This window comes from Bombina bombina, chromosome 4 (genome assembly GCF_027579735.1).
Source record: "Bombina bombina isolate aBomBom1 chromosome 4, aBomBom1.pri, whole genome shotgun sequence".
Taxonomy (NCBI): domain Eukaryota; kingdom Metazoa; phylum Chordata; class Amphibia; order Anura; family Bombinatoridae; genus Bombina; species Bombina bombina.
The window spans coordinates 251,535,025-251,559,249 of record NC_069502.1 but is presented as its reverse complement, the minus strand read 5'-3'; the positions used below and the strand labels follow the sequence as shown (position 1 = coordinate 251,559,249).

Here is a 24,225-nt window from a genome sequence, read left to right as displayed (position 1 = left end):
CTTAATACATTTACTGTGAAAATTTGGTTGCTATAACTGATTTGGTTCATTGTTATTTCAACTGTGGCGATTTTTTTGTGCTTCTTAAAGGCGCAGTAGCGTTTTTTATATTGCTTGTAAATTTATTTGAAAGCATTTTCCAAGCTTGCTAGTCTCATTGCGAGTCTGTTTAAACATGTCTGACACAGATGAATCTGTTTGTTGACTATGTTTGAAGGCCAATGTGGAGCCCCACAGAAATATGTGTACTAAATGTATTGATGTCACTTTGAATAAAAGTCAATCTATATCTGTAAAGAAATTATCACCAGACAACAAGGGGGAAGTTATGCCGACTAACTCTCCTCACGTGTCAGTACCTTCGCCTCCCGCTCAGGAGGCGCGTGATATTGTGGCGCCAAGTACATCAGAGAGGCCCATACAAATCACTTTGCAAGACATGGCTGCTGTTATGACAGAGGTATTATCTAAATTGCCTGAATTAAGAGGCAAGCGCGATAGCTCTGGGTTAAGGACAGAGCGCGCTGATGATGTGAGAGCCATATCTGATACTGCGTCACAATTTGCAGAACATGAGGACGGAGAGCTTCATTCTGTGGGTGACGGATCTGATCCAGGGAGACCGGATTCAGAGATTTCTAATTTTAAATTTAAGCTTGAGAACCTCCGTGTATTGCTAGGGGAGGTATTAGCGGCTCTGAATGATTGTAACACGGTTGCAATTCCAGAGAAAATATGTAGGTTGGATAGATACTTTGCGGTACCGGTGTGTACTGACGTTTTTCCTATACCTAAAAGGCTTACAGAAATTATTAGCAAGGAGTGGGATAGACCCGGTGTGCCCTTTTCCCCTCCTCCGATATTTAGAAAAATGTTCCCAATAGACGCCACCACACGAGACTTATGGCAGACGGTCCCTAAGGTGGAGGGAGCAGTTTCTACTTTAGCTAAACGTACCACTATCCCGGTGGAGGATAGTTGTGCTTTTTCGGATCCAATGGATAAAAAATTAGAAGGTTACCTTAAGAAAATGTTTGTTCAACAAGGTTTTATCTTACAGCCCCTTGCATGCATTGCGCCCGTCACTGCTGCTGCGGCATTCTGGTTTGAGTCTCTGGAAGAGGCCATTCGCACAGCTCCATTGGATGAGATTATGGCCAAGCTTAAAGCACTTAAGCTAGCTAATGCATTTGTTTCTGATGCCGTTGTACATTTAACCAAACTAACGGCTAAGAACTCCGGATTCGCCATCCAGGCGCGCAGAGCGCTATGGCTTAAATCCTGGTCAGCTGACGTGACTTCTAAATCTAAATTGCTTAATATTCCTTTCAAAGGGCAGACCTTATTCGGGCCCGGCTTGAAAGAAATTATTGCTGACATTACTGGAGGTAAGGGTCATACTCTTCCTCAGGACAGGGCCAAATCAAAGGCCAAACAGTCTAATTTTCGTGCCTTTCGTAACTTCAAGGCAGGAGCAGCATCAACTTCCTCCGCTCCAAAACAGGAAGGACCTGTTGCTCGTTACAGACAGGGCTGGAAAGCTAACCAGCCCTGGAACAAGGGCAAGCAGGCCAGAAAGCCTACTTCTGCCCCTAAGACAGCATGAAGAGAGGGCCCCCTATCCGGAAACGGATCTAGTGGGGGGCAGACTATCTCTCTTCGCCCAGGCTTGGGCAAGAGATGTCCAGGATCCCTGGACGTTGGAGATCATATCTCAGGGATATCTTCTGGACTTCAAAGCATCTCCTCCACAAGGGAGATTTCATCTTTCAAGGTTATCAGCAAACCAAATAAAGAAAGAGACATTTCTACGCTGTGTGCAAGACCTCTTAGTCATGGGGGTGATCCACCCAGTTCCGCGGACGGAACAAGGGCAAGGGTTTTACTCAAATCTGTTTGTGGTTCCCAAGAAAGAGGGAACCTTCAGACCAATCTTGGACCTAAAAATCTTAAACAAATTCCTAAGAGTTCCATCATTCAAAATGGAAACTATTCGAACCATCCTACCCATGATCCAAGAGGGTCAATACATGACCACGGTAGACTTAAAGGATGCCTACCTTCATATACCGATTCACAAGGATCATTATCGGTACCTAAGATTTGCCTTTCTAGACAGGCATTACCAGTTTGTAGCTCTTCCCTTCGGGTTGGCTACGGCCCCGAGAATCTTTTCAAAGGTTCTGGGCTCACTTCTGGCGGTTCTAAGACCGCGAGGCATAGCGGTGGCTCCGTATCTAGACGACATCCTGATACAGACGTCAAGCTTTCAAATGGCCAAGTCTCATACAGAGATAGTTCTGGCATTTCTGAGGTCGCATGGGTGGAAAGTGAACGTGGAAAAGAGTTCTCTGTCACCACTCACAAGAGTCTCCTTTCTTGGGACTCTTATAGATTCTGTAGAGATGAAAATTTACCTGACGGAGTCCAGGTTATCAAAGCTTCTAAATGCTTGCCGTGTCCTTCATTCCATTCCACGCCCGTCAGTGGCTCAGTGCATGGAAGTAATCGGCTTAATGGTAGCGGCAATGGACATAGTGCCATTTGCGCGCCTGCATCTCAGACCGCTGCAATTATGCATGCTAAGTCAGTGGAATGGGGATTACTCAGATTTGTCCCCTCTGCTAAATCTGGACCAAGAGACCAGAGATTCTCTTCTCTGGTGGCTTTCTCGGGTCCATCTGTCCAAGGGTATGACCTTTCGCAGGCCAGATTGGACGATTGTAACAACAGACGCCAGCCTTCTAGGTTGGGGCGCAGTCTGGAACTCCCTGAAGGCTCAGGGATTATGGACTCAGGAGGAGAAACTCCTCCCAATAAATATTCTGGAGTTGAGAGCAATACTCAATGCTCTTCTAGCTTGGCCTCAGTTAGCAACACTGAGGTTCATCAGATTTCAGTCGGACAACATCACGACTGTGGCTTACATCAACCATCAAGGGGGAACCAGGAGTTCTCTAGCGATGTTGGAAGTCTCAAAGATAATTCGCTGGGCAGAGTCTCACTCTTGCCACCTGTCAGCGATCTACATCCCAGGCGTGGAGAACTGGGAGGCGGATTTTCTAAGTCGTCAGACTTTTCATCCGGGGGAGTGGGAACTTCATCCGGAGGTCTTCTCTCAACTGATTCATCATTGGGGCAAACCAGATCTGGATCTCATAGCGTCTCGCCAGAACGCCAAGCTTCCTTGTTACGGATCCAGGTCCAGGGACCCGGGAGCGGCGCTGATAGATGCTCTGACAGCCCCTTGGGTCTTCAACATGGCTTATGTGTTTCCACCATTTCCGATGCTACCTCGACTGATTGCCAAGATCAAACAGGAGAGAGCATCGGTGATTCTGATAGCGCCTGCGTGGCCACGCAGGACCTGGTATGCAGACCTAGTGGACATGTCGTCCTGTCCACCGTGGTTTCTACCTCTGAGGCAGGACCTTCTAATACAAGGTCCTTTCAATCATCCAAATCTAATTTCTCTGAGGCTGACTGCATGGAGATTGAACGCTTGATTCTATCAAAGCGTGGCTTCTCGGAGTCAGTTATTGATACCTTAATACAGGCACGGAAGCCTGTTACCAGAAAAATTTACCATAAGATATGGCGTAAATATTTATATTGGTGCGAATCCAAGGGTTACTCATGGAGTAAGGTTAGGATTCCTAGGATATTGTCCTTTCTACAAGAAGGTTTAGAAAAGGGTTTATCTGCTAGTTCGTTAAAGGGACAGATTTCTGCTCTGTCTATTCTCTTACACAAACGTCTGGCAGAAGTTCCAGACGTCCAGGCTTTTTGTCAGGCTTTGGCTAGGATTAAGCCTGTGTTTAAGACTGTTGCTCCTCCGTGGAGCTTAAACTTGGTTCTTAAAGTTCTTCAAGGGGTCCCGTTTGAACCCCTTCATTCCATTGATATTAAGCTTTTATCTTGGAAAGTTCTGTTTTTGATGGTTATTTCCTCGGCTCGAAGAGTCTCTGACTTATCGGCCTTACATTGTGATTCTCCTTATCTGATTTTCCATTCAGACAAGGTAGTTCTGTGTACTAAACCTGGGTTTTTACCTAAGGTAGTTTCTAACAGGAATATCAATCAGGAGATTGTTGTTCCATCATTATGTCCTAATACTTCTTCAAAGAAGGAACGACTTTTGCATAATCTGGACGTAGTCCGTGCCCTGAAGTTCTGTTTACAGGCAACTAAAGATTTTCGTCAAACTTCTTCCCTGTTTGTCGTGTACTCTGGTCAGAGGAGAGGTCAAAAAGCTTCAGCAACCTCTCTCTCCTTTTGGCTTCGTAGCATAATACGTTTAGCCTATGAGACTGCTGGACAGCAGCCCCCTGAAAGAATTGCATCTCATTCCACTAGAGCTGTGGCTTCCACCTGGGCCTTTAAGAATGAGGCCTCTGTTTTTGGGAGAAAGGTTCTACAGGCAGTGGTTCCTTCCGTTTAAGTTCCTGCCTTGTCCCTCCCATCATCCGTGTACTTTAGCTTTGGTATTGGTATCCCATAAGTAATGGATGACCCGTGGACTGAATACACTTAAAGGGAACCTCAACACCTGATTAACATATTCTAATCTAACTTTTTCTAACTGTGCAAAATAAACTAACTTGCAATGCTGTATGCAGACTTTTCATCTTACTGCATTTTATTTTTGATAAAAGCTTTATAATTTAAACATTGATTTGCAGCATTGGATGTGATGCAAGCTGCCATTTGTTAAAGTATGTTTCACAACAGTGTGTCACGTGATGCACACGGCACCAGCTATTAGTAAATCACAGTGAGCCCTGCAGTCAGTGTCTGACAAGAACGGCTTCAGGCACTGTTATGTTTATAAATAGAACGAGCAGGGAAAGGAAGTGTAAGGGGGAGGAGAGGTTAAGACAGAGGGAGGCACAGGAGGAAGAAAAGCTCCGGAGATCATATGTAAGGTAGATGAATCTCTTGTTACAATTTTTATGCAGCGTGAGTTTGCTTTCTTTCTTCCCCCTGTGCCTCGCTCTCTCCACCTCTCCTCCCCCTCACACTTCCTTCCCTCCTCGTGCTATTTATAAACATAACAGTGCCTGAAGCCGTTCTTGTCAGACACTGCAGGGCTCACTATGATTTAGTAATAGCTGGTGCTGTGTGCATCACGTGACACAGTGTTGAGGAACGCACGTTACAAGATGGCAGCTTGCATAGCTTATACAATGCTGCAGATCAACGTTTACATTGTAAAGCTTTTATCTACAATAGAATGCAGTAAGATAAAAACTGCATACATCATTACAATCAGTTTATTTAGGATAATCAGTAAAAGTTAGTTTAGAGCATTTCCAGCAGGTGTTTAGCGTCCCTTTAACAAGAGAAAACATAATTTATGCTTACCTGATAAATGTATTTCTCTTGTAGTGTATTCAGTCCACGGCCCGCCCTGTCTTTTAAGGCAGATCTAAATTTTAATTAAAACTCCAGTCACCACTGCACCCTATAGTTTCTCCTTTCTCGTCTTGTTTCGGTCGAATGACTGGATATGACATGTGAGGGGAGGAGCTATGTAGCAGCTCTGCTTGGGTGATCCTCTTGCAACTTCCTGTTGGGAAGGGAATATATCCCATAAGTAATGGATGACCCGTGGACTGAATACACTACAAGAGAAATAAATTTATCAGGTAAGCATAAATTATGTTTTTTTCCTACAAAGGTGGCAAACCTAAACAATAATGGTATCATACTACCCAGATTACTATAGAAACAGTAATGTAAATACCATAAAGACTTTAGTATTACCTGTGGTGGTGGGGGAGGATCAAACGTGTTTAGTGCAACAGCATTTATTAATTTACTAGGTAGCAACCCTGCCGTCTGTTATGATTAGTTTTTCTTTCTCTTATAGGTGATGGGAATGTGCATTTAAATGTAACTGCTGAGAGACACAGTGACTCATTACTTGCTGCTATAGAACCCTTTGTGTATGAATGGACGGCTCAACATCGTGGGAGCATCAGTGCTGAGCATGGACTGGGATTCAAAAAAAGGGACCATATTCACTACAGCAAATCTAAAGAGGCTGTTCAGCTTATGCAGAGAATCAAACACATGCTCGATCCGAAGGGTATAATGAATCCTTACAAGACAATACCATGCGCCGATTAATCTTTGCACCTTTACCTAAAACCCCTGATCCAGTACCCATTTCTTATGACAAGTTGTCTATCAAAATGATTATTGTTAATGCAAACAATCACTAAAGTAGATTACTTTTCATAATTGTATCATTGATAAATCCAGTTTTGTATTATTTTTAATACTGAAACAAACTTTTCTATTGTGCTAATTTTAATTTGACCAGTTGGCAGTAACCTAAGGTATAGCTATTAAAATAAATGTTAAGATCCTAAAATATCGTTATCAAAAAATATTAGAAGATGGTGCTAAAAAATTCTGCAGTACTGTTTGCTAAAGAATATGGGTCTCTTGTTATTATTTACCTGTTCTTTCCTGTCTCACTAAGACACTAGATCTTGTCCCCATCCAGTTTTTAAATCTTCACAAGTTCTTTGGATAATGCAATTTAGGATATCCCATACTTCTTTGTGTGTTCTCTTGAGTATAAACAATATTTCAAGGATTTATTGGCATTTTTATTTTTATTTATGATCTTATATTGAGGTATTTATAAGATGATTACATATTACATGTGTCATAACACACTAAAACAGTCATATTCATATTTCAATAAAGGAAGAAGAAACAACATCAATTCAACTGATATCTGAACAATCAATGTAAAGGTAGATACACATTTTAAAAAAAACTCTATTTTATATAAAAGATTTTCCCACTGAAGAAAAGGGACCCTGCTTCTCTCATCTAGGCTATTTAAGGGAGTCTAGCAAGTCTGAGGGGCCTCTTTTTGGGCCCTATAAGTAGTATCATTGTATATAGACTATATAAAATATGTGAAAAAGCTTTAACATTATTATCAACATGTGTAAAGAAGAATATATATATAATTAGTATAAAAAATGAGACCTTATATTGAGGCTGCTGTCTTAATAACTGAAAAAAGCCTTAAAAATGTATAAAAATAGACAGCGCCAACAAATATAGGTTAAAATCAAAATGTATGCATACCTGATAAATTTCTTTCTTTCCGGGCATGGAGAGTCCACAACGTAATTCCAATTACTAGTGGGATATTCAACTCTTGGCCAGCAGGAGCAGGAAAACAGCACCCTAGCAAAGCTGTTAAGTGTAACTTCCCTTACCCATAATCCCCAGTCATTCAACCAACGGAAAATGAAAAAAGAAGAAACACAAGGGTATAGAGGTGCCTGACGTTTACTCAAAAAACCTGTCAATTTACAATTAAAAAGAAGATGGGGTCGTGGACTCTCCATGTCCGGAAATAAATTTATCAGGTAAGCATACATTTTGTTTTCTTTCCTATGGCATGGAGAGTCCACAACGTCATTCCAATTACTAGTGGGAACCAATACCCAAGCTAGAGGACACGGAATGAACATGGAGGGAGAACAAGGCAGGAGGACCTAAACAGAAGGCACCACCGCTTGAAGAACCTTTCTCCCAAAAGAAGCCTCAGCCAAGGCAAAAATATAAAATTTGTATAATTTGGAAAAAGTATGCAAAGAGGACCATGTTGCCGCCTTTCAAATTTGTTCCACAGAAGCTTCATTTTTGAAAGCCCAAGAAGAAGAGACAGCCCTAGTGGAATGAACCGTAATTCTCTCAGAAGGCTGCTGTCCAGCAGTCTCATAAGCAAAATTAATTATACTTCTTAATCAGAGGGAAAGAGTAGTAGAAGTGGCCTTCTGACCCTTACACTTTCCAGAAAAAACAACAAACAGGGCAGAGGATTGCTGAAAATCTTTTGTAGCTTGTAGGTAAAATTTTAGAGCACGCACAACATCCAAGTTATGCAAAAGACGTTCCTTATTAGAGGAAGGATTAGGTCAAAATGAAGGAACAATTTCATGATTAATGTTTCGATCCGACACCACCTTAGGGAGAAACCCCAATTTAGGATGAAAAAAAAAAAGGACGGGGAAATCACACTGCAGAGCTGAAAGCTCAGAAACTCTGCAAGAGTAAAAATAGCAAGAAGAAACAAAACCTTCCAAGATAACAATTTTATATCAACATGCATTGGCTCAAACAGAGCCTGCTGCAAAACTTTAAGAAGATTATTAAGGCTCCAAGGAGGAGCAACAGGTTTAAACACAGGCCTGATTCTGACCAGACCCTGAACAAAAGCTTGAACATCTGGCAAATCTGCCAGACGTTTGTGCAAAAGAATAGACAGTGCAGAAATCTGACCGTCCAGAGTACTGACTGACAAACCTTTCTCCAGGCCATCCTGAAGAAAAGATAAAATACAGGGAATTCTTACTTGGCTACAGGAGAATCCCTTAGATTCACACCAATAAAGATATTTACGCCATACCTTATGGTAAATCAATGACCGCTTAGTATGGTAAATCAATGACCGCTTAGTATGAGCATAGTATCAATGACTGCTTCAGAAAAACCACGTCTAGACTAGGCGTTCAATCTCCAAGCAGTCAGCTTCAGAGAATCCAGGTGGGTGGAGCTTCAGAGAATCCAGGTGGGTGGAGGAATGGACCCTGAATTAAAAGGTCCTTACTCAGAGGTAACCTCCAAGGAGGTAGAGATGACATCCTTACTAGATTCTCGAACCAGATCCTGCAAGGTCATACAGGAGCTATTAGAATTACCGATGCCCTTTCCTGTTTGGTACTCGTGGAAGGAGAGCAAACGGAGGAAACAGGTATGCCAGAGAAAAGATCCAAGGAACTGCTAGAGCATCTATCAGAGTGGCCTGAGGATCTCTTTACTTTGAACCGTATCTTGGAATCTTGGCGTTTTGACGAGACACCATCAGATCCAATTCTGGAACCCCCCACCTGAGGGTTATCTGAGAGAACACTTCCGGATGGAGAGCCCACTCCCGGGATGAAAAGTCTGTCTGCTCAGAAAATCCGCCTCCCAGTTGTCCACTCCTGGAATGTGGACGGCAGATAGGAGACAATCGTGAGCTTCCGCCCACTGCAGAATGCGAGTCACCTTTTTTATAGCCAAGGAACTCCTGAGTTCCTCCCTGGTGGTTGATGTAATCCACTGAGGTGATGTTGTCCAATTGGAATCTGAGAAACCGGACTAAAGATAACTGAGGCCAAGCTACCAAGGCATTTTAGATTGCTCTCAACTCCAAGATGTTTATGGGGAGAGCCCCAAACTGCTACCCAGCCTAATAGGCTGGCATCCGTAGTCACAATCACCAAGGAGGGTCTCAGGAAGCAAGTTCCCCTGAACCAGGTTTTCCTGAGAAATCCACCACGAGAGAGAGTCTCTTGTTAAGGGATCCAGATCTATCCTCTGCGATAAATCTGAGTGGCTCAGTCCACTGACTGAGCATGCATAGTTGCAGAGGTCTCAGATGGAACCGAGCAAAAGGAATTATGTCCATAGAACCAACCATCAGACCAATCACCTCCATGCATTGAGCCGCTGATGGACAAATAGCAGACTGGAGAGAAAGGCAAGAAGCAAAAAGTTTGGATTTCCTGACGTCCATCAGGAAAATCTTCATGGACAGGGCATCTATGATTGTCCCTAGGAAACACTCTTGTAGCTGGAACTAAAGAAAGCTTTTCCAGATTCACTTTCCACCTGTGGGAAGGTAGAAAAGACAAAAACATCTCTGTATGAGATTTTGCTAGTACAAAAGATGAAGCCTGAACCAAGATGTCATCTAGATAAGGCGCCACAGCAATTCCCTGGAATCTGATCACAACCAATAGAGCTCCCAGAACCTTTGTGAATATTCTGGGAGCCGTGGCAAGACCAAACAGAAGTGCAACAAATTGGAAATGCTTGTCCAGAAAGGCAAACCTTAGAAACTGGTGATGATCCCTGTGAATGGGAACATGTAAATACGCGTCCTTCAGGTCTATAGTCGTCATGAACTGACCTTCCTGAACCAATGGAAGAATGGAACGAATAGTTTCCATCTTGAAGGACGGGACCCTGAGGAATTTGTTGAGGCACTTTAAGTTTTTGGGAACCACAAATAGATTTGAATAGAATCCTAGACCTTGTTCCTCTAGAGGGGCTGGTACAATAACTCCCAGGGAGGATAGGTCCTCTACGCAATTTAAAGGGACACTGAACCCAAAATTTTTGTTTTGTAATTCAGATAGAGCATGCAATTTTAAGCAACTTTCTAATTTACTCCTATTATCAATTTTTCTTTGTTCTCTTGCTATCTTTATTTGAAAAAGAAGGCATCTATGCTTTTTTGAGTTCAGTACTCTGGACAGCAATGTTTTATTGGTGGATGAATTTATCCACCAATCAGCAAGGACAACTCGGGTTGTTCACCAAAAATGGGCCGGCATGTAAACTTACATTCTTGCATTTTAAATAAAGATACCAAGAGAATGAAGAAAATTTGATAATAGGAGTAAATTAGAAAGTTGCTTAAAATTTCATGCTCAATCTGAATCATGAAAGAAATTTTTTGGGTACAGTGTCCCTTTAAGAAGGCCTCCCTCTTTACCTGGTTTGAAGATCGTCTTGACAGGAGAAATCTGCCCCTTGGAGGGCAAGACTTGACTCCTATTTTGTAACCCTGGGCTACTATATCCACAGCCCACGGATCTGGGACATCGCGTATACAAGCATGACGAAACAAGGAAAGTCTGCCCCCCATCTGATCCAAAATCTGATCACGGGCGAATCCTTCATGCAGATTTAGAGTCAGCAGAAGGTTTCTTGTTTTGTTTTCCCTTATTCCAAGGCTGGCTGGACTTCCAAGAAGACATGAATTGGTCTGGTTTGGAAGAGGAAGACTTCTGTCCCTAAAGTTGCGAAAGGAACAAAAATTAGAAGTCTGACGACTCTTAGGTCTATTCTTCTTGTCCTGAGGTAGGAAAGATCTCTTTCCACCCGTAATTTCTAAAATGATTTCCGCCAGACAAGGACCGAATAGAGTTTTACCTTTATAAGGTAAAGCCAAAAGCTTGGCCTTTGAAGATACATCAGCCGGCCAAGATTTTAACCACAGAGCTCTACGAGCTAAGACAGTGAAGCTAGACATCTTAGCTCCCAGTCCAATTACCTGCATGTTCGCATCGCAGATAAAGGTATTGGCTAATTTAAGAGCCTTGATCCTATCTTGGATCTCCTCAATCGTAGTCTCCTTTGAGATCAGATCAGAAAGGGCATGCACCAATAAGATGATGCTCCCGCAACCGTAGCAATACTTGCCGCAGGTTGCCACTGTAATCTTTGATGGATGTACATCTTTAAGTAAGCCTCCAGCTTTTTATCCATTGGATCATTAAAGGAACAACTATCCTCTATAGGAATGGTAGTTATTTTAGCAAGAGAGGAGATACCTCCTTTTTTAGGCACAGTGCGCCATGAGTCACGAATGGAGTCAGCAACAGGAAACATCTTTTTGAAAACAGGGCAAGGGGAAAAAGGAACCCCTGGCTTATCCCATTCCTGAGCTATAATTTCAGACATCTTGTCTGGAACAGGAAAAGCATCATCCGAAGAGGGAGAATCATAAACTCTGTTAAGCTTAGAAGACTTTTTAGGGTTGACAGCAACCGAAGGTTCAGAGTCATCCAAAGTAACTAGAACCTCCTTCAGTAGTAATCGGAGATGTTCAAGCTTAAACCTGAAATGAACTTCTTCAGATTTACAAGATTTTTCTCCCATAGAACGTCCTGGACTCTCCATGCCATAGGAAAGAAATAATATATATTTATTTTCAAACAATTCAATGTAGCATAGTATCATATTATCATAAAGCATATGCATATATACAGAAGAAATAATAAAAGCAGAGTCTTCACACTAATTATAGACCTGGCCAGGCAAGCAGTTTTTTGTCTCTCCACTTAAATGCTTTTTAAACCCCTTCTTTTTTTATTTATTGTTAAAAGCTTAGTGTGGGTACTCTGCTTTTATTATTTATTCTGTATATATGCATATGCTATTATAATATGATACTATCCTACATTGAATTGTTTTAAAATCCTATATTATAAAAGACAAGTGTTTGTCTGAAGCCGTCATGCGCAGTACAGACAAACACTTGGCCTTAGATTCTATTCTCGCGCACCTCGGCATAGCTGACAGCTGACAGATACACAGCATACAAGCAGCTGTGAAATAGGGAGCGCGAGCTACTCAACAGCTGTGAGGTCTGCTGCATGAGAAGCGGCAACGCGCTCCCCAGACCTCACAGCTGTTTGTGGCCGACGGGAGCGTCGCGAGGGGCGTGGCCGGGCGTCGCGAGGGGCGTGGCCGGGCGGGTGTTGCCGCGATGGGGCGTGGCCGGGCGGGGTCCCGCGAAGACAGAGCCAGAGAGGGAGCAGGATGGGGGGGGCAGAGAGCCAAAGAGAAGGGGGGGCAGAGAGCCAAAGAGAAGGGGGGGGAGGCAGAGAGCCAAAGAGAAGGGGGGGGGGCAGAGAGCCAAAGAGAAGGGGGGGGCAGAGAGCCAAAGAGAAGGGGGGGGGGCAGAGAGCCAAAGAGAAGGGGGGGGCAGAGAGCCAAAGAGAAGGGGGGGGGCAGAGAGCCAAAGAGAAGGGGGGGGCAGAGAGCCAAAGAGAAGGGGGGGGAGAGAGAGCCAAAGAGAAGGGGGGGGGAGAGAGAGCCAAAGAGAAGGGGGGGAAGAGAGCCAAAGAGAAGGGGGGGAGAGCCAAAGAGGGGGGAGAGAGAGAGCCAAAGAGGAAAAAGAGCCAAAAAGGAGAGAGAGCCAAAGAGGGGGGAGAGAGAGCCAAAGGGGGGGGAGAGAGCCAAAGAGGGGGGAGAGAGAGAGCCAAAGAGGAAAGAGAGCCAAAGAGGAGAGCAAAAGAGGGGAGAGAGCAAAAGAGGGGAGAGAGCCAAAGAGGGGGGAGAGAGAGCCAAAGAGGGGGGGGCAGAGCCAAAGAGGGGGGGGGAGAGCGCCAAAGAGGGGGGGAGAGCGCCAAAGAGGGGGGGGAGAGCGCCAAAGAGGGGGGAGAGCGCCAAAGAGGGGAGAGCAAAAGAGGGGAGGGGAGAGCAAAAGAGGGGGGGGGGGGAGAGCCAAAGGGGAGGGGGGAGCCAAAGGGGAGGGGGGAGCCAAAGGGGAGGGGAGAGCCAAAGAGGGGGGAAGAGAGAGAGCCAAAGAGGAGAGAGAGCCAAAGAGGGGGGAGAGAGAGCCAAAGGGGGGGGAGCCAAAGAGGGGAGAGAGCAAAAGAGGGGAGAGAGCCAAAGAGGGGGGGGGGAGCGAGAGCAAAAGAAAGGATGGAGAGAGCCAAAGAGGGGAGAGAGAGAGCCAAAGAGGGGAGAGAGAGAGCAAAAGAGGGGAGAGAGAGAACAAAGGAGAGGGGGGAAAGAAAGCAAAAGAAAGGGGGGAGAGAGCAAGGGGTGGGACCGCTGTTCTGAAAAAAATGGCCCGTGTACACGGGCTTTAGTACTAGTAAATATATAATATTTTAACCTATATTTGTGGCGCTGTCTATTTTGATACATCATTATCAACATACTGAAAAATAATCAGCCACTATTGGAACATCAAAACTGGCACAGGCACCCACAAACAGACCTCCCTGAAGAAAAATTCAGTTACAATAGGCTATAAAGCCATATTAGAAAACTTAGTGTAACTTGTATGCTAATAACCAGCCGTTAGGCATTACTGTATGCCAATAACAAAAATGATGTTTCGCAGGAGCACCATGCTTGAGGGTAAAATCAATGCTTTATTAGAAATTGTACAGGGTGTCCTCACCCAGGGGTAAAATACAGAAAAATATCAAATGAAGAAATAGGCTGACCGGTTTCGGCTACTGCCTTACTCCTAGCCTGCTAGGAGTAAGGCAGTAGCCGAAACCGGTCAGCCTATTTCTTCATTTGATATTTTGATATTTTTTTTGTATTTTACCCCTGGGCGAGGACACCCTGTACAATTTCTAATAAAGCATTGATTTTACCCTCAAGCATGGTGCTCCTGAAAAACTTCATTTTTGTTATTTGAATAGCACTGGGCAGCTGTGAGCACATGATACAGGGTATAGCTGTGGAGGAAGGGCTTTTCATTTCAGATGACTGCTCATCAACAAATAGGACTATGAGAACATAGCAAAGCAAACAAATACATTAAGCAAGTTTTTCTTCAAAGACCAGAATTGGCATTCCGTACTCTCATGCAAGGGTTGAACACACCAGTGAGGGGTCCACCTGCACTAGAAAGTGCTAAAAGGAGGCAGAAGGGACGTCTACAAGAAACCCAACACTCATCTTCTATTGGTGACTTATTTTGTAATTTATTTCAAGAGCATCACAGTATCCCTTTGCAAATATAAGTAAGGGTGGGATAGGGGAAGCCTCCTGAACATATATTCTGAAAATAAGCCACTTAGTGGGACATTGGATTTATCAGTTTGTGCATACACCCTATTAATTCCCTGACTGTTTTTTGTTATTACTGTATGCCACTATGACATCAAACCTGAATGATATAAAGTATATGTCAGACTAAGCAAGGAATACTATAAAGATTAGTGTCTGTACACTATTTTATAAATGAGTATATATTTTACACTATTAATGTTATATGTACATAGTACGTAACATCTGCTAGTGTCTAAAAGGTCAGTAAGCCAGTTCCAATCATGAGAAGGCTTCTATATAATTTCAATTAAAGGGACACTGAACCCAAATTTTTTCTTTCGTTATTCAGATAGAGCATGCAATTTTAGGCAACTTTCTAATATACTCCTATTATCACATTTTCTTCATTCTCTTGGTATCTTTATTTGAAATGCAAGAATGTAAGTTTATATGCTGGCCCATTTTTGGTGAACACACTGTGTTGTTCTTGCTGCTTGGTGGATATATTCACCCACCAATAAACAAGTGCTGTCCATGGTTCTGAACCAAAACAATAGCTTAGATGTCTTCGTTTTCAAATAAAGAAAGCAAGAGAACGAAGAAAAATTGATAATAGAAGTAAATTAGAAAGTTGCTTAAAATTGCATGCTCTATCTGAATCATGTGGGTTCAGTGTCCCTTTAAGTAACCTTATATAATATGCAAAATCAGAATAGAAGTATAAAAATCTCTTATATAAAACTGCCTGTTTTTTTTTCAAAAATTTCTGAGAATGAATGTCCACGCACACCCAGGTAAACAAAAATACTCCTTTAAAGGGACATTCGGGTCAAATTACATTTTAATGATTCAGATACAGCATGTAATTTTATGATAAAGTAATTTTTATTATTTTGTAACAAAGGCATAATAACAGAAAAAGTGTAAAAGAAAAATAAATCAAGAGAACAAAAATCCTGGTTCTCTTAAGTTACATAGTAATTAGGACAATACAGAATACATATCCATAAATCGTTCGATTACTAAGTCATAGCTTGTAGGGCCGCTCTTACAGGAGAATTTTAATAGCTTCATGCATTGTGGAACAATAGTCCTTATAGTATAGATTCTCATGTTTGAGCTAGAGTTCAAGTTATTTTGTGCATTTTTATGAAGCTGTAAGGCCCATACTAGCTGCATATTACCAAGGTAAAGGTCATCAAGATAAAGTATTAGTGAAAGAGGAAAAGAGTAAGGTGAAGCAAAGGGAGAAAGAGAGATGGGGTGTAGATAGGGGAACAACTCCTGACCATTCCGCTCCAGTTTGTGTAGAACCTTATTTTATATGGGATTGATATGTCTCCTATTTATCTGTGTTTTACCTATCATTTCTGGGGACTCTATGTGCCAGAGGGTAGAGCCATCTAAGTGAGGGGTTCTATCATATTAGGCTAGTGTGTTAGGACCCATTATGTAATATCCAGTAATACCATACTTTCTGGAAGATTTCTTGGGTATCCAGGAGAAATGCTGCCTGCTCTGACATATTGTAATAGAATTTAATTTTGAGTTGGATTTCTTCCCAGGAAGGGGCACACTCCCTCCAATGACGGGCTATACAGATCCTCGTGGCAGTGCATGTTATCCTGATAAACAAATTAATATATTTATTAAATTCTTTAAGCCTGACGTGGAGCAGTGCTTGTTCCATGGTAAGTCTAATAGGGCTGTCTAGGATAGAGCTTAAGAACCGAGATAGTCGGTTCCACACCCTATGTGAATAGGTGCAGTCCCACCACATGTGTTTATAGTTCCCCACCTCCCCGCAGCCTCTATAACAAAGTCTGGATCTATCTTTGGTAGAGTGTGAGGTTATCAGCGGTGTTAGATACCAACGGAAGTTGGTCTTAATGCAGTTTTCCCACATATCTGCACTCAACAATCCCTTTCCTGCACTAGAGAGAGTTATATACCAATCTTGAATCTCCATTTCCTTGTTGATATCCTTTTCCCATTTAGTTTGTAAAGAGGATTTGGAGTTGTCTGAAGCTAGCTGAATTGCCTGGTAAAGCCTGGAGATAGTGTTCTTGGGTCTGGATGAGGAGCTGCATATGTATTCTAATGTAGAGGGCAAGTTTTTAGTTATGAGTGGTAAGAGGGGGTGAATTATGGAGGTTAGCTGCAGGTATAGGAACCATTCTAATTTGATTGGCTGTAATTTTTCTTGTAGTTGTGTGTAGCTCATCAGTTTGCCTCCCACTATAATGTCAGCGATTCTATAAAGTCCTCTGTTTTCCCATTTTTTGATGATGGGAACCAGTTCATGCCTAACTAGGCTAGTGAGTGTGGCTTTAACGGAGTGCGAAGGGAGTAGAGCTAAGGAGGTGGTCAGCCTGGACCATTGCTTGATCATGAAATCTATTATTGGGTGTTCGTGTTGCGTCCTACTAAGGTACCGTTTAGGGTCCCAAAGAATCATGTCGCGTGGGATAAGTCCTGCAATATCTGACTCCAGCTGCGTCCAAACAATGTCCTTGTCAGGGTCATTAAGAAGAGCTGTCTGTGCTAGTCTAGCTGCCTGATAATAGTGTTTAAGATTTGGTGCCCCTACCCCCCCAATTTCCTGTTTCTAGAGAGGACTGCCGAAGGGATCCTAGCTTTTTTGTTTCCCCTAATGAAACTAATTATATGTCTTTGGAGGTCATCTAAGTCTGGGGCTGGTATTCTGATTGGCAGAGTGCGGAATAAATATAGGATCCTTGGTAATATCATCATTTTGACTGCCGACAGTCTACCAAACCATGAGAATCGTAGTTTACTCCATCTATTTAGATCTTGTTTAATAGATTTGTACAAAGGGGGATAATTTACTTTGTATAGTGTCTTTGAGCTTGTGGTTAGATTAATCCCCAGATATCTGAGGTGTTTGGCCCATTTAAATTCAAAGTTAGCCTCTATTAGCTTTTTGGTGTGTTCCGGGAGATGCACAGGTAATGCTTCACAAATTTTATAGCCTGATATAGAGGAGAAGGAATTAAGGGTTTGGTAGAGGTTCGGGAGTGTTATCAATGGTCTTGACAGGGAGAGGAGGACATCGTCCGCAAAAAGTGTGAGTTTATACTCCTCCTGCTTTATTTTAATACCGGTTATATCGGCAGATCTTCTAATATGTTGGGCCAGGGGCTCTATGCACAGGGCAAACAGTAATGGAGACAGAGGACAGCCCTGACGGGTCCCATTAAGGACAGCAAAACTTTCGGACTGGTGGCCCATAGCTCTCACGCTTGCTGAGGGAGTGGAGTATATATTTTGAATTGCGCTCATGAATTCTCCAGAAATGCCTATTTTAGTTAACACTGCCTGCATATATGTCCAATCAACTCTGTCAAACGCCTTCTCTGCATCCAGAGAGAGGAGCAGAGAAGGCGTTTTTGTTTCATGCATATAGTCAATTAGGGACACCATTCTCCTGACGTTGTCTGGCGCTTCTTTATTTTGAATGAAGCCAACCTGGTCCGGGTGGACCAGTTTGGGAAGTAGGGGTTTGAGTCGATTAGCTAAGATTTTTGTGAAAATTTTAAGGTCCTGGTTTATGAGGGATATTGGCCTATAGTTCTGACACAATGTCTTATCTTTACCTGGTTTCGGAAGTACTATAATTTTAGCATTTAACAATTCAGATGGGATCCTATGGCCTTTTAGGATAGAGTTACAGAATTGTACGATATGTTTGGTGAGAGTTGGTTTGAATTGTTTGTAATAGTCCCCTGGTAACCCGTCAGGGCCTGCTGCCTTGCCTGGTTTTAAATCTTTAAGAACCCCAAGGACCTCTCTTTCTGTAATGTCTGTGTTCAAGGAGTCTAGTTCTTGTTTGCTTATCTTGGGCAAGGCTGCCTCCTCTAGGAAGGTGTCTAGGGAGTTCCGTGTAGTTTCTGTTTTAGTTACTTTCTGACCGTCATACAAGGATCCATAGTATGTCGCGAATGAGGCAACTATATCTTTGGGGTTTGATGTTAGGACCCCCTGAGAGTTATATAGGGAAGGGATTGACATGTCTCTAGTTCTATTTCTAATTTTATAGGCCATGAATTTGTCTGGTTTATTTGCGTAGAGAAAATATTTAGATTGAAGTCTAAGCCCTGCTCTAGATGATCGGTCAGAAAGCAGTTTGTCGAGTGCTTGTCTTTTGTCTAGAAGTGATTTATAGAGGCTAGGTGAGCCAGACAGTTTGTGACGTTTCTCTAGGTTAGCTATGTCCCGTTGGAGTGAGTCAAAAACAGTTTTCGCTTTACGTTTAGCATGTGACTTCATTTGAATCAACACTCCTCTTACAACTGATTTATGAGCTGCCCACACCTGTATGGGGTTGTTTATTGTATTCAAGTTGAGGTTCCAGTATTCCTCCATGTGTTTAAGAACCGTCTCTTTGTGGTTTGGGTATTTTAATGATAAGGGGTCAAATGACCAACTTTTGGTATTATTGTGTGGGAGAATACCTTTCATCTTTAGAGAGACTATTGAGTGGTCAGACCACACACATGGTTGAATAGAGGAAGACACTAAATTTGCTGTCAGTATCTGACTTGAAAAAAACAGAATTTATGTTTACCTGATAAATTACTTTCTCCAACGGTGTGTCCGGTCCACGGCGTCATCCTTACTTGTGGGATATTCTCTTCCCCAACAGGAAATGGCAAAGAGCCCACCAAAGCTGGTCACATGATCCCTCCTAGGCTCCGCCTACCCCAGTCATTCGACCGACGTAAAGGAGGAATATTTGCATAGGAGAAACCATATGATACCGTGGTGACTGTAGTTAAAGAAAATAAATTATCAGACCTGATTAAAAAACCAGGGCGGGCCGTGGACCGGACACACCGTTGGAGAAAGTAATTTATCAGGTAAACATAAATTCTGTTTTCTCCAACATAGGTGTGTCCGGTCCACGGCGTCATCCTTACTTGTGGGAACCAATACCAAAGCTTTAGGACACGGATGAAGGGAGGGAGCAAATCAGGTCACCTAAATGGAAGGCACCACGGCTTGCAAAACCTTTCTCCCAAAAATAGCCTCAGAAGAAGCAAAAGTATCAAACTTGTAAAATTTGGTAAAAGTGTGCAGTGAAGACCAAGTCGCTGCCCTACATATCTGATCAACAGAAGCCTCGTTCTTGAAGGCCCATGTGGAAGCCACAGCCCTAGTGGAATGAGCTGTGATTCTTTCAGGAGGCTGCCGTCCGGCAATCTCATAAGCCAATCTGATGATGCTTTTAATCCAAAAAGAGAGAGAGGTAGAAGTTGCTTTTTGACCTCTCCTTTTACCAGAATAAACAACAAACAAGGAAGATGTTTGTCTAAAATCCTTTGTAGCATCTAAATAGAATTTTAGAGCGCGAACAACATCCAAATTGTGCAACAAACGTTCCTTCTTTGAAACTGGATTCGGACACAAAGAAGGCACGACTATCTCCTGGTTAATGTTTTTGTTAGAAACAACTTTCGGAAGAAAACCAGGTTTAGTACGTAAAACCACCTTATCTGCATGGAACACCAGATAAGGAGGAGAACACTGCAGAGCAGATAATTCTGAAACTCTTCTAGCAGAAGAAATTGCAACCAAAAACAAAACTTTCCAAGATAATAACTTAATATCAACGGAATGTAAGGGTTCAAACGGAACCCCCTGAAGAACTGAAAGAACTAAGTTGAGACTCCAAGGAGGAGTCAAAGGTTTGTAAACAGGCTTGATTCTAACCAGAGCCTGAACAAAGGCTTGAACATCTGGCACAGCTGCCAGCTTTTTGTGAAGTAACACCGACAAGGCAGAAATCTGTCCCTTCAAGGAACTTGCAGATAATCCTTTCTCCAATCCTTCTTGAAGAAAGGATAGAATCTTAGGAATTTTTACCTTGTCCCAAGGGAATCCTTTAGATTCACACCAACAGATATAATTTTTCCATATTTTGTGGTAAATTTTTCTAGTTACAGGCTTTCTGGCCTGAACAAGAGTATCAATAACAGAATCTGAGAACCCTCGTTTTGATAAGATCAAGCGTTCAATCTCCAAGCAGTCAGTTGGAGTGAGACCAGATTCGGATGTTCGAACGGACCTTGAACAAGAAGGTCTCGTCTCAAAGGTAGCTTCCATGGTGGAGCCGATGACATATTCACCAGATCTGCATACCAAGTCCTGCGTGGCCACGCAGGAGCTATCAAGATCACCGATGCCCTCTCCTGATTGATCCTGGCTACCAGCCTGGGGATGAGAGGAAACGGTGGGAATACATAAGCTAGTTTGAAGGTCCAAGGTGCTACTAGTGCATCTACTAGAGCCGCCTTGGGATCCCTGGATCTGGACCCGTAGCAAGGAACCTTGAAGTTCTGACGAGAGGCCATCAGATCCATGTCTGGAATGCCCCACAGTTGAGTAATTTGGGCAAAGATTTCCGGATGGAGTTCCCACTCCCCCGGATGTAATGTCTGACGACTCAGAAAATCCGCCTCCCAATTTTCCACTCCTGGGATGTGGATTGCAGACAGGTGGCAGGAGTGAGTCTCTGCCCATTGAATGATTTTGGTCACTTCTTCCATCGCCAGGGAACTCCTTGTTCCCCCCTGATGGTTGATGTACGCAACAGTCGTCATGTTGTCTGATTGAAACCGTATGAACTTGGCCTTTGCTAGCTGAGGCCAAGCCTTGAGAGCATTGAGTATCGCCCTCAGTTCCAGAATATTTATCGGTAGAAGAGATTCTTCCCGAGACCAAAGACCCTGAGCTTTCAGGGGTCCCCAGACCGCGCCCCAGCCCATCAGACTGGCGTCGGTCGTGACAATGACCCACTCTGGTCTGCGGAAGTTCACCCCTTGTGACAGGTTGTCCAGGGACAGCCACCAACGGAGTGAATCTCTGGTCCTCTGATTTACTTGTATCGTCGGAGACAAGTCTGTATAGTCCCCATTCCACTGACTGAGCATGCACAGTTGTAATGGTCTTAGATGAATGCGCGCAAAAGGAACTATGTCCATTGCCGCTACCATCAAACCTATTACTTCCATGCACTGCGCTATGGAAGGAAGAGGAACGGAATGAAGTATTTGACAAGAGTTCAGAAGTTTTGTTTTTCTGGCCTCTGTCAGAAAAATCCTCATTTCTAAGGAGTCTATTATTGTTCCCAAGAAGGGAACCCTTGTTGACGGAGATAGAGAACTCTTTTCTACGTTCACTTTCCATCCGTGAGATCTGAGAAAGGCCAGGACTATGTCCGTGTGAGCCTTTGCTTGAGGAAGGGACGACGCTTGAATCAGAATGTCGTCCAAGTAAGGTACTACTGCAATGCCCCTTGGTCTTAGCACCGCTAGAAGGGACCCTAGTACCTTTGTGAAAATCCTTGGAGCAGTGGCTAATCCGAAAGGAAGTGCCACGAACTGGTAATGCTTGTCCAGGAATGCGAACCTTAGGAACCGATGATGTTCCTTGTGGATAGGAATATGTAGATACGCATCCTTTAAATCCACCGTGGTCATGAATTGACCTTCCTGGATGGAAGGAAGAATTGTTCGAATGGTTTCCATTTTGAACGATGGAACCTTGAGAAACTTGTTTAGGATCTTGAGATCTAAGATTGGTCTGAACGTTCCCTCTTTTTTGGGAACTACGAACAGATTGGAGTAGAACCCCATCCCTTGTTCTCCTGATGGAACAGGATGAATCACTCCCATTTTTAACAGGTCTTCTACACAATGTAAGAATGCCTGTCTCTTTATGTGGTCTGAAGACAATTGAGACCTGTGGAACCTCCCCTTTGGGGGAAGCCCCTTGAATTCCAGAAGATAACCTTGGGAGACTATTTCTAGCGCCCAAGGATCCAGAACATCTCTTGCCCAAGCCTGAGCGAAGAGAGAGAGTCGGCCCCCCACCAGATCCGGTCCCGGATCGGGGGCCAACATTTCATGCTGTCTTGGTAGCAGTGGCAGGCTTCTTGGCCTGCTTTCCCTTGTTCCAGCCTTGCATTGGTCTCCAGGCTGGCTTGGCTTGAGAAGTATTACCCTCTTGCTTAGAGGACGTAGCACTTGGGGCTGGTCCGTTTCTACGAAAGGGACGAAAATTAGGTTTATTTTTTGCCTTGAAAGGCCTATCCTGAGGAAGGGCGTGGCCCTTACCCCCAGTGATATCCGAGATAATCTCTTTCAAGTCAGGGCCAAACAGCGTTTTCCCCTTGAAAGGAATGTTAAGCAATTTGTTCTTGGAAGACGCATCCGCTGACCAAGATTTCAACCAAAGCGCTCTGCGCGCCACAATAGCAAACCCAGAATTCTTCGCCGCTAACCTAGCCAATTGCAAAGTGGCATCTAGGGTGAAAGAATTAGCCAATTTGAGAGCACGGATTCTGTCCATAATCTCCTCATAAGGAGGAGAATCACTAGTGATCGCCTTCTCTAGCTCATCGAACCAGAAACACGCGGCTGTAGTGACAGGGACAATGCATGAAATTGGTTGTAGAAGGTAACCTTGCTGAACAAACATCTTTTTAAGCAAACCTTCTAATTTTTTATCCATAGGATCTTTGAAAGCACAACTATCTTCTATGGGTATAGTGGTGCGTTTGTTTAAAGTAGAAACCGCCCCCTCGACCTTGGGGACTGTCTGCCATAAGTCCTTTCTGGGGTCGACCATAGGAAACAATTTTTTAAATATGGGGGGAGGGACGAAAGGTATACCGGGCCTTTCCCATTCTTTATTTACAATGTCCGCCACCCGCTTGGGTATAGGAAAAGCTTCTGGGGGCCCCGGGACCTCTAGGAACTTGTCCATTTTACATAGTTTCTCTGGGATGAACAAATTCTCACAATCATCCAGAGTGGATAACACCTCCTTAAGCAGAGCGCGGAGATGTTCCAACTTAAATTTAAATGTAATCACATCAGGTTCAGCTTGTTGAGAAATTTTCCCTGAATCTGAAATTTCTCCCTCAGACAAAACCTCCCTGGCCCCCTCAGACTGGTGTAGGGGCACTTCAGAACCAATATCATCAGCGTCCTCATGCTCTTCAGTATTTTCTAAAACAGAGCAGTCGCGCTTACGCTGATAAGTGGGCATTTTGGCTAAAATGTTTTTGATAGAATTATCCATTACAGCCGTTAATTGTTGCATAGTAAGGAGTATTGGCGCGCTAGATGTACTAGGGGCCTCCTGAGTGGGCAAGACTGGTGTAGACGAAGGAGGAGATGATGCAGTACCATGCTTACTCCCCTCACTTGAGGAATCATCTTGGGCATCATTTTCTCTAAATTTTGTGTCACATAAATCACATCTATTTAAATGAGAAGGAACCTTGGCTTCCCCACATTCAGAACACAGTCTATCTGGTAGTTCAGACATGTTAAACAGGCATAAACTTGATAACAAAGTACAAAAAACGTTTTAAAATAAAACCGTTACTGTCACTTTAAATTTTAAACTGAACACACTTTATTACTGCAATTGCGAAAAAGTATGAAGGAATTGTTCAAAATTCACCAAAATTTCACCACAGTGTCTTAAAGCCTTAAAAGTATTGCACACCAAATTTGGAAGCTTTAACCCTTAAAATAACGGAACCGGAGCCGTTTTTATCTTTAACCCCTTTACAGTCCCTGGTATCTGCTTTGCTGAGACCCAACCAAGCCCAAAGGGGAATACGATACCAAATGACGCCTTCAGAAAGTCTTTTCTATGTATCAGAGCTCCTCACACATGCGACTGCATGTCATGCTTCTCAAAAACAAGTGCGCAATACCGGCGCGAAAATGAGGCTCTGCCTATGATTAGGGAAAGCCCCTAGAGAATAAGGTGTCCAAAACAGTGCCTGCCGATATTATT

General features: G+C 43.3%; 1 protein-coding gene across 2 annotated transcripts in view; it reads left to right on the top strand.

The window, feature by feature from the left end:
• D2HGDH (D-2-hydroxyglutarate dehydrogenase) overlaps positions 1-6,607 on the top strand; it is a 136,417-nt gene extending 129,810 nt beyond the window's left edge. For both annotated transcript variants that reach the window (XM_053709883.1, XM_053709882.1), the window contains one exon: positions 5,873-6,607. In XM_053709883.1, the coding sequence (XP_053565858.1) occupies positions 5,873-6,132 (260 nt within the window). In that variant the 3' untranslated portion in view covers positions 6,133-6,607. The remainder of the gene's footprint in view (positions 1-5,872) is intronic.
• Positions 6,608-24,225: the final 17,618 nt, after the last annotated feature.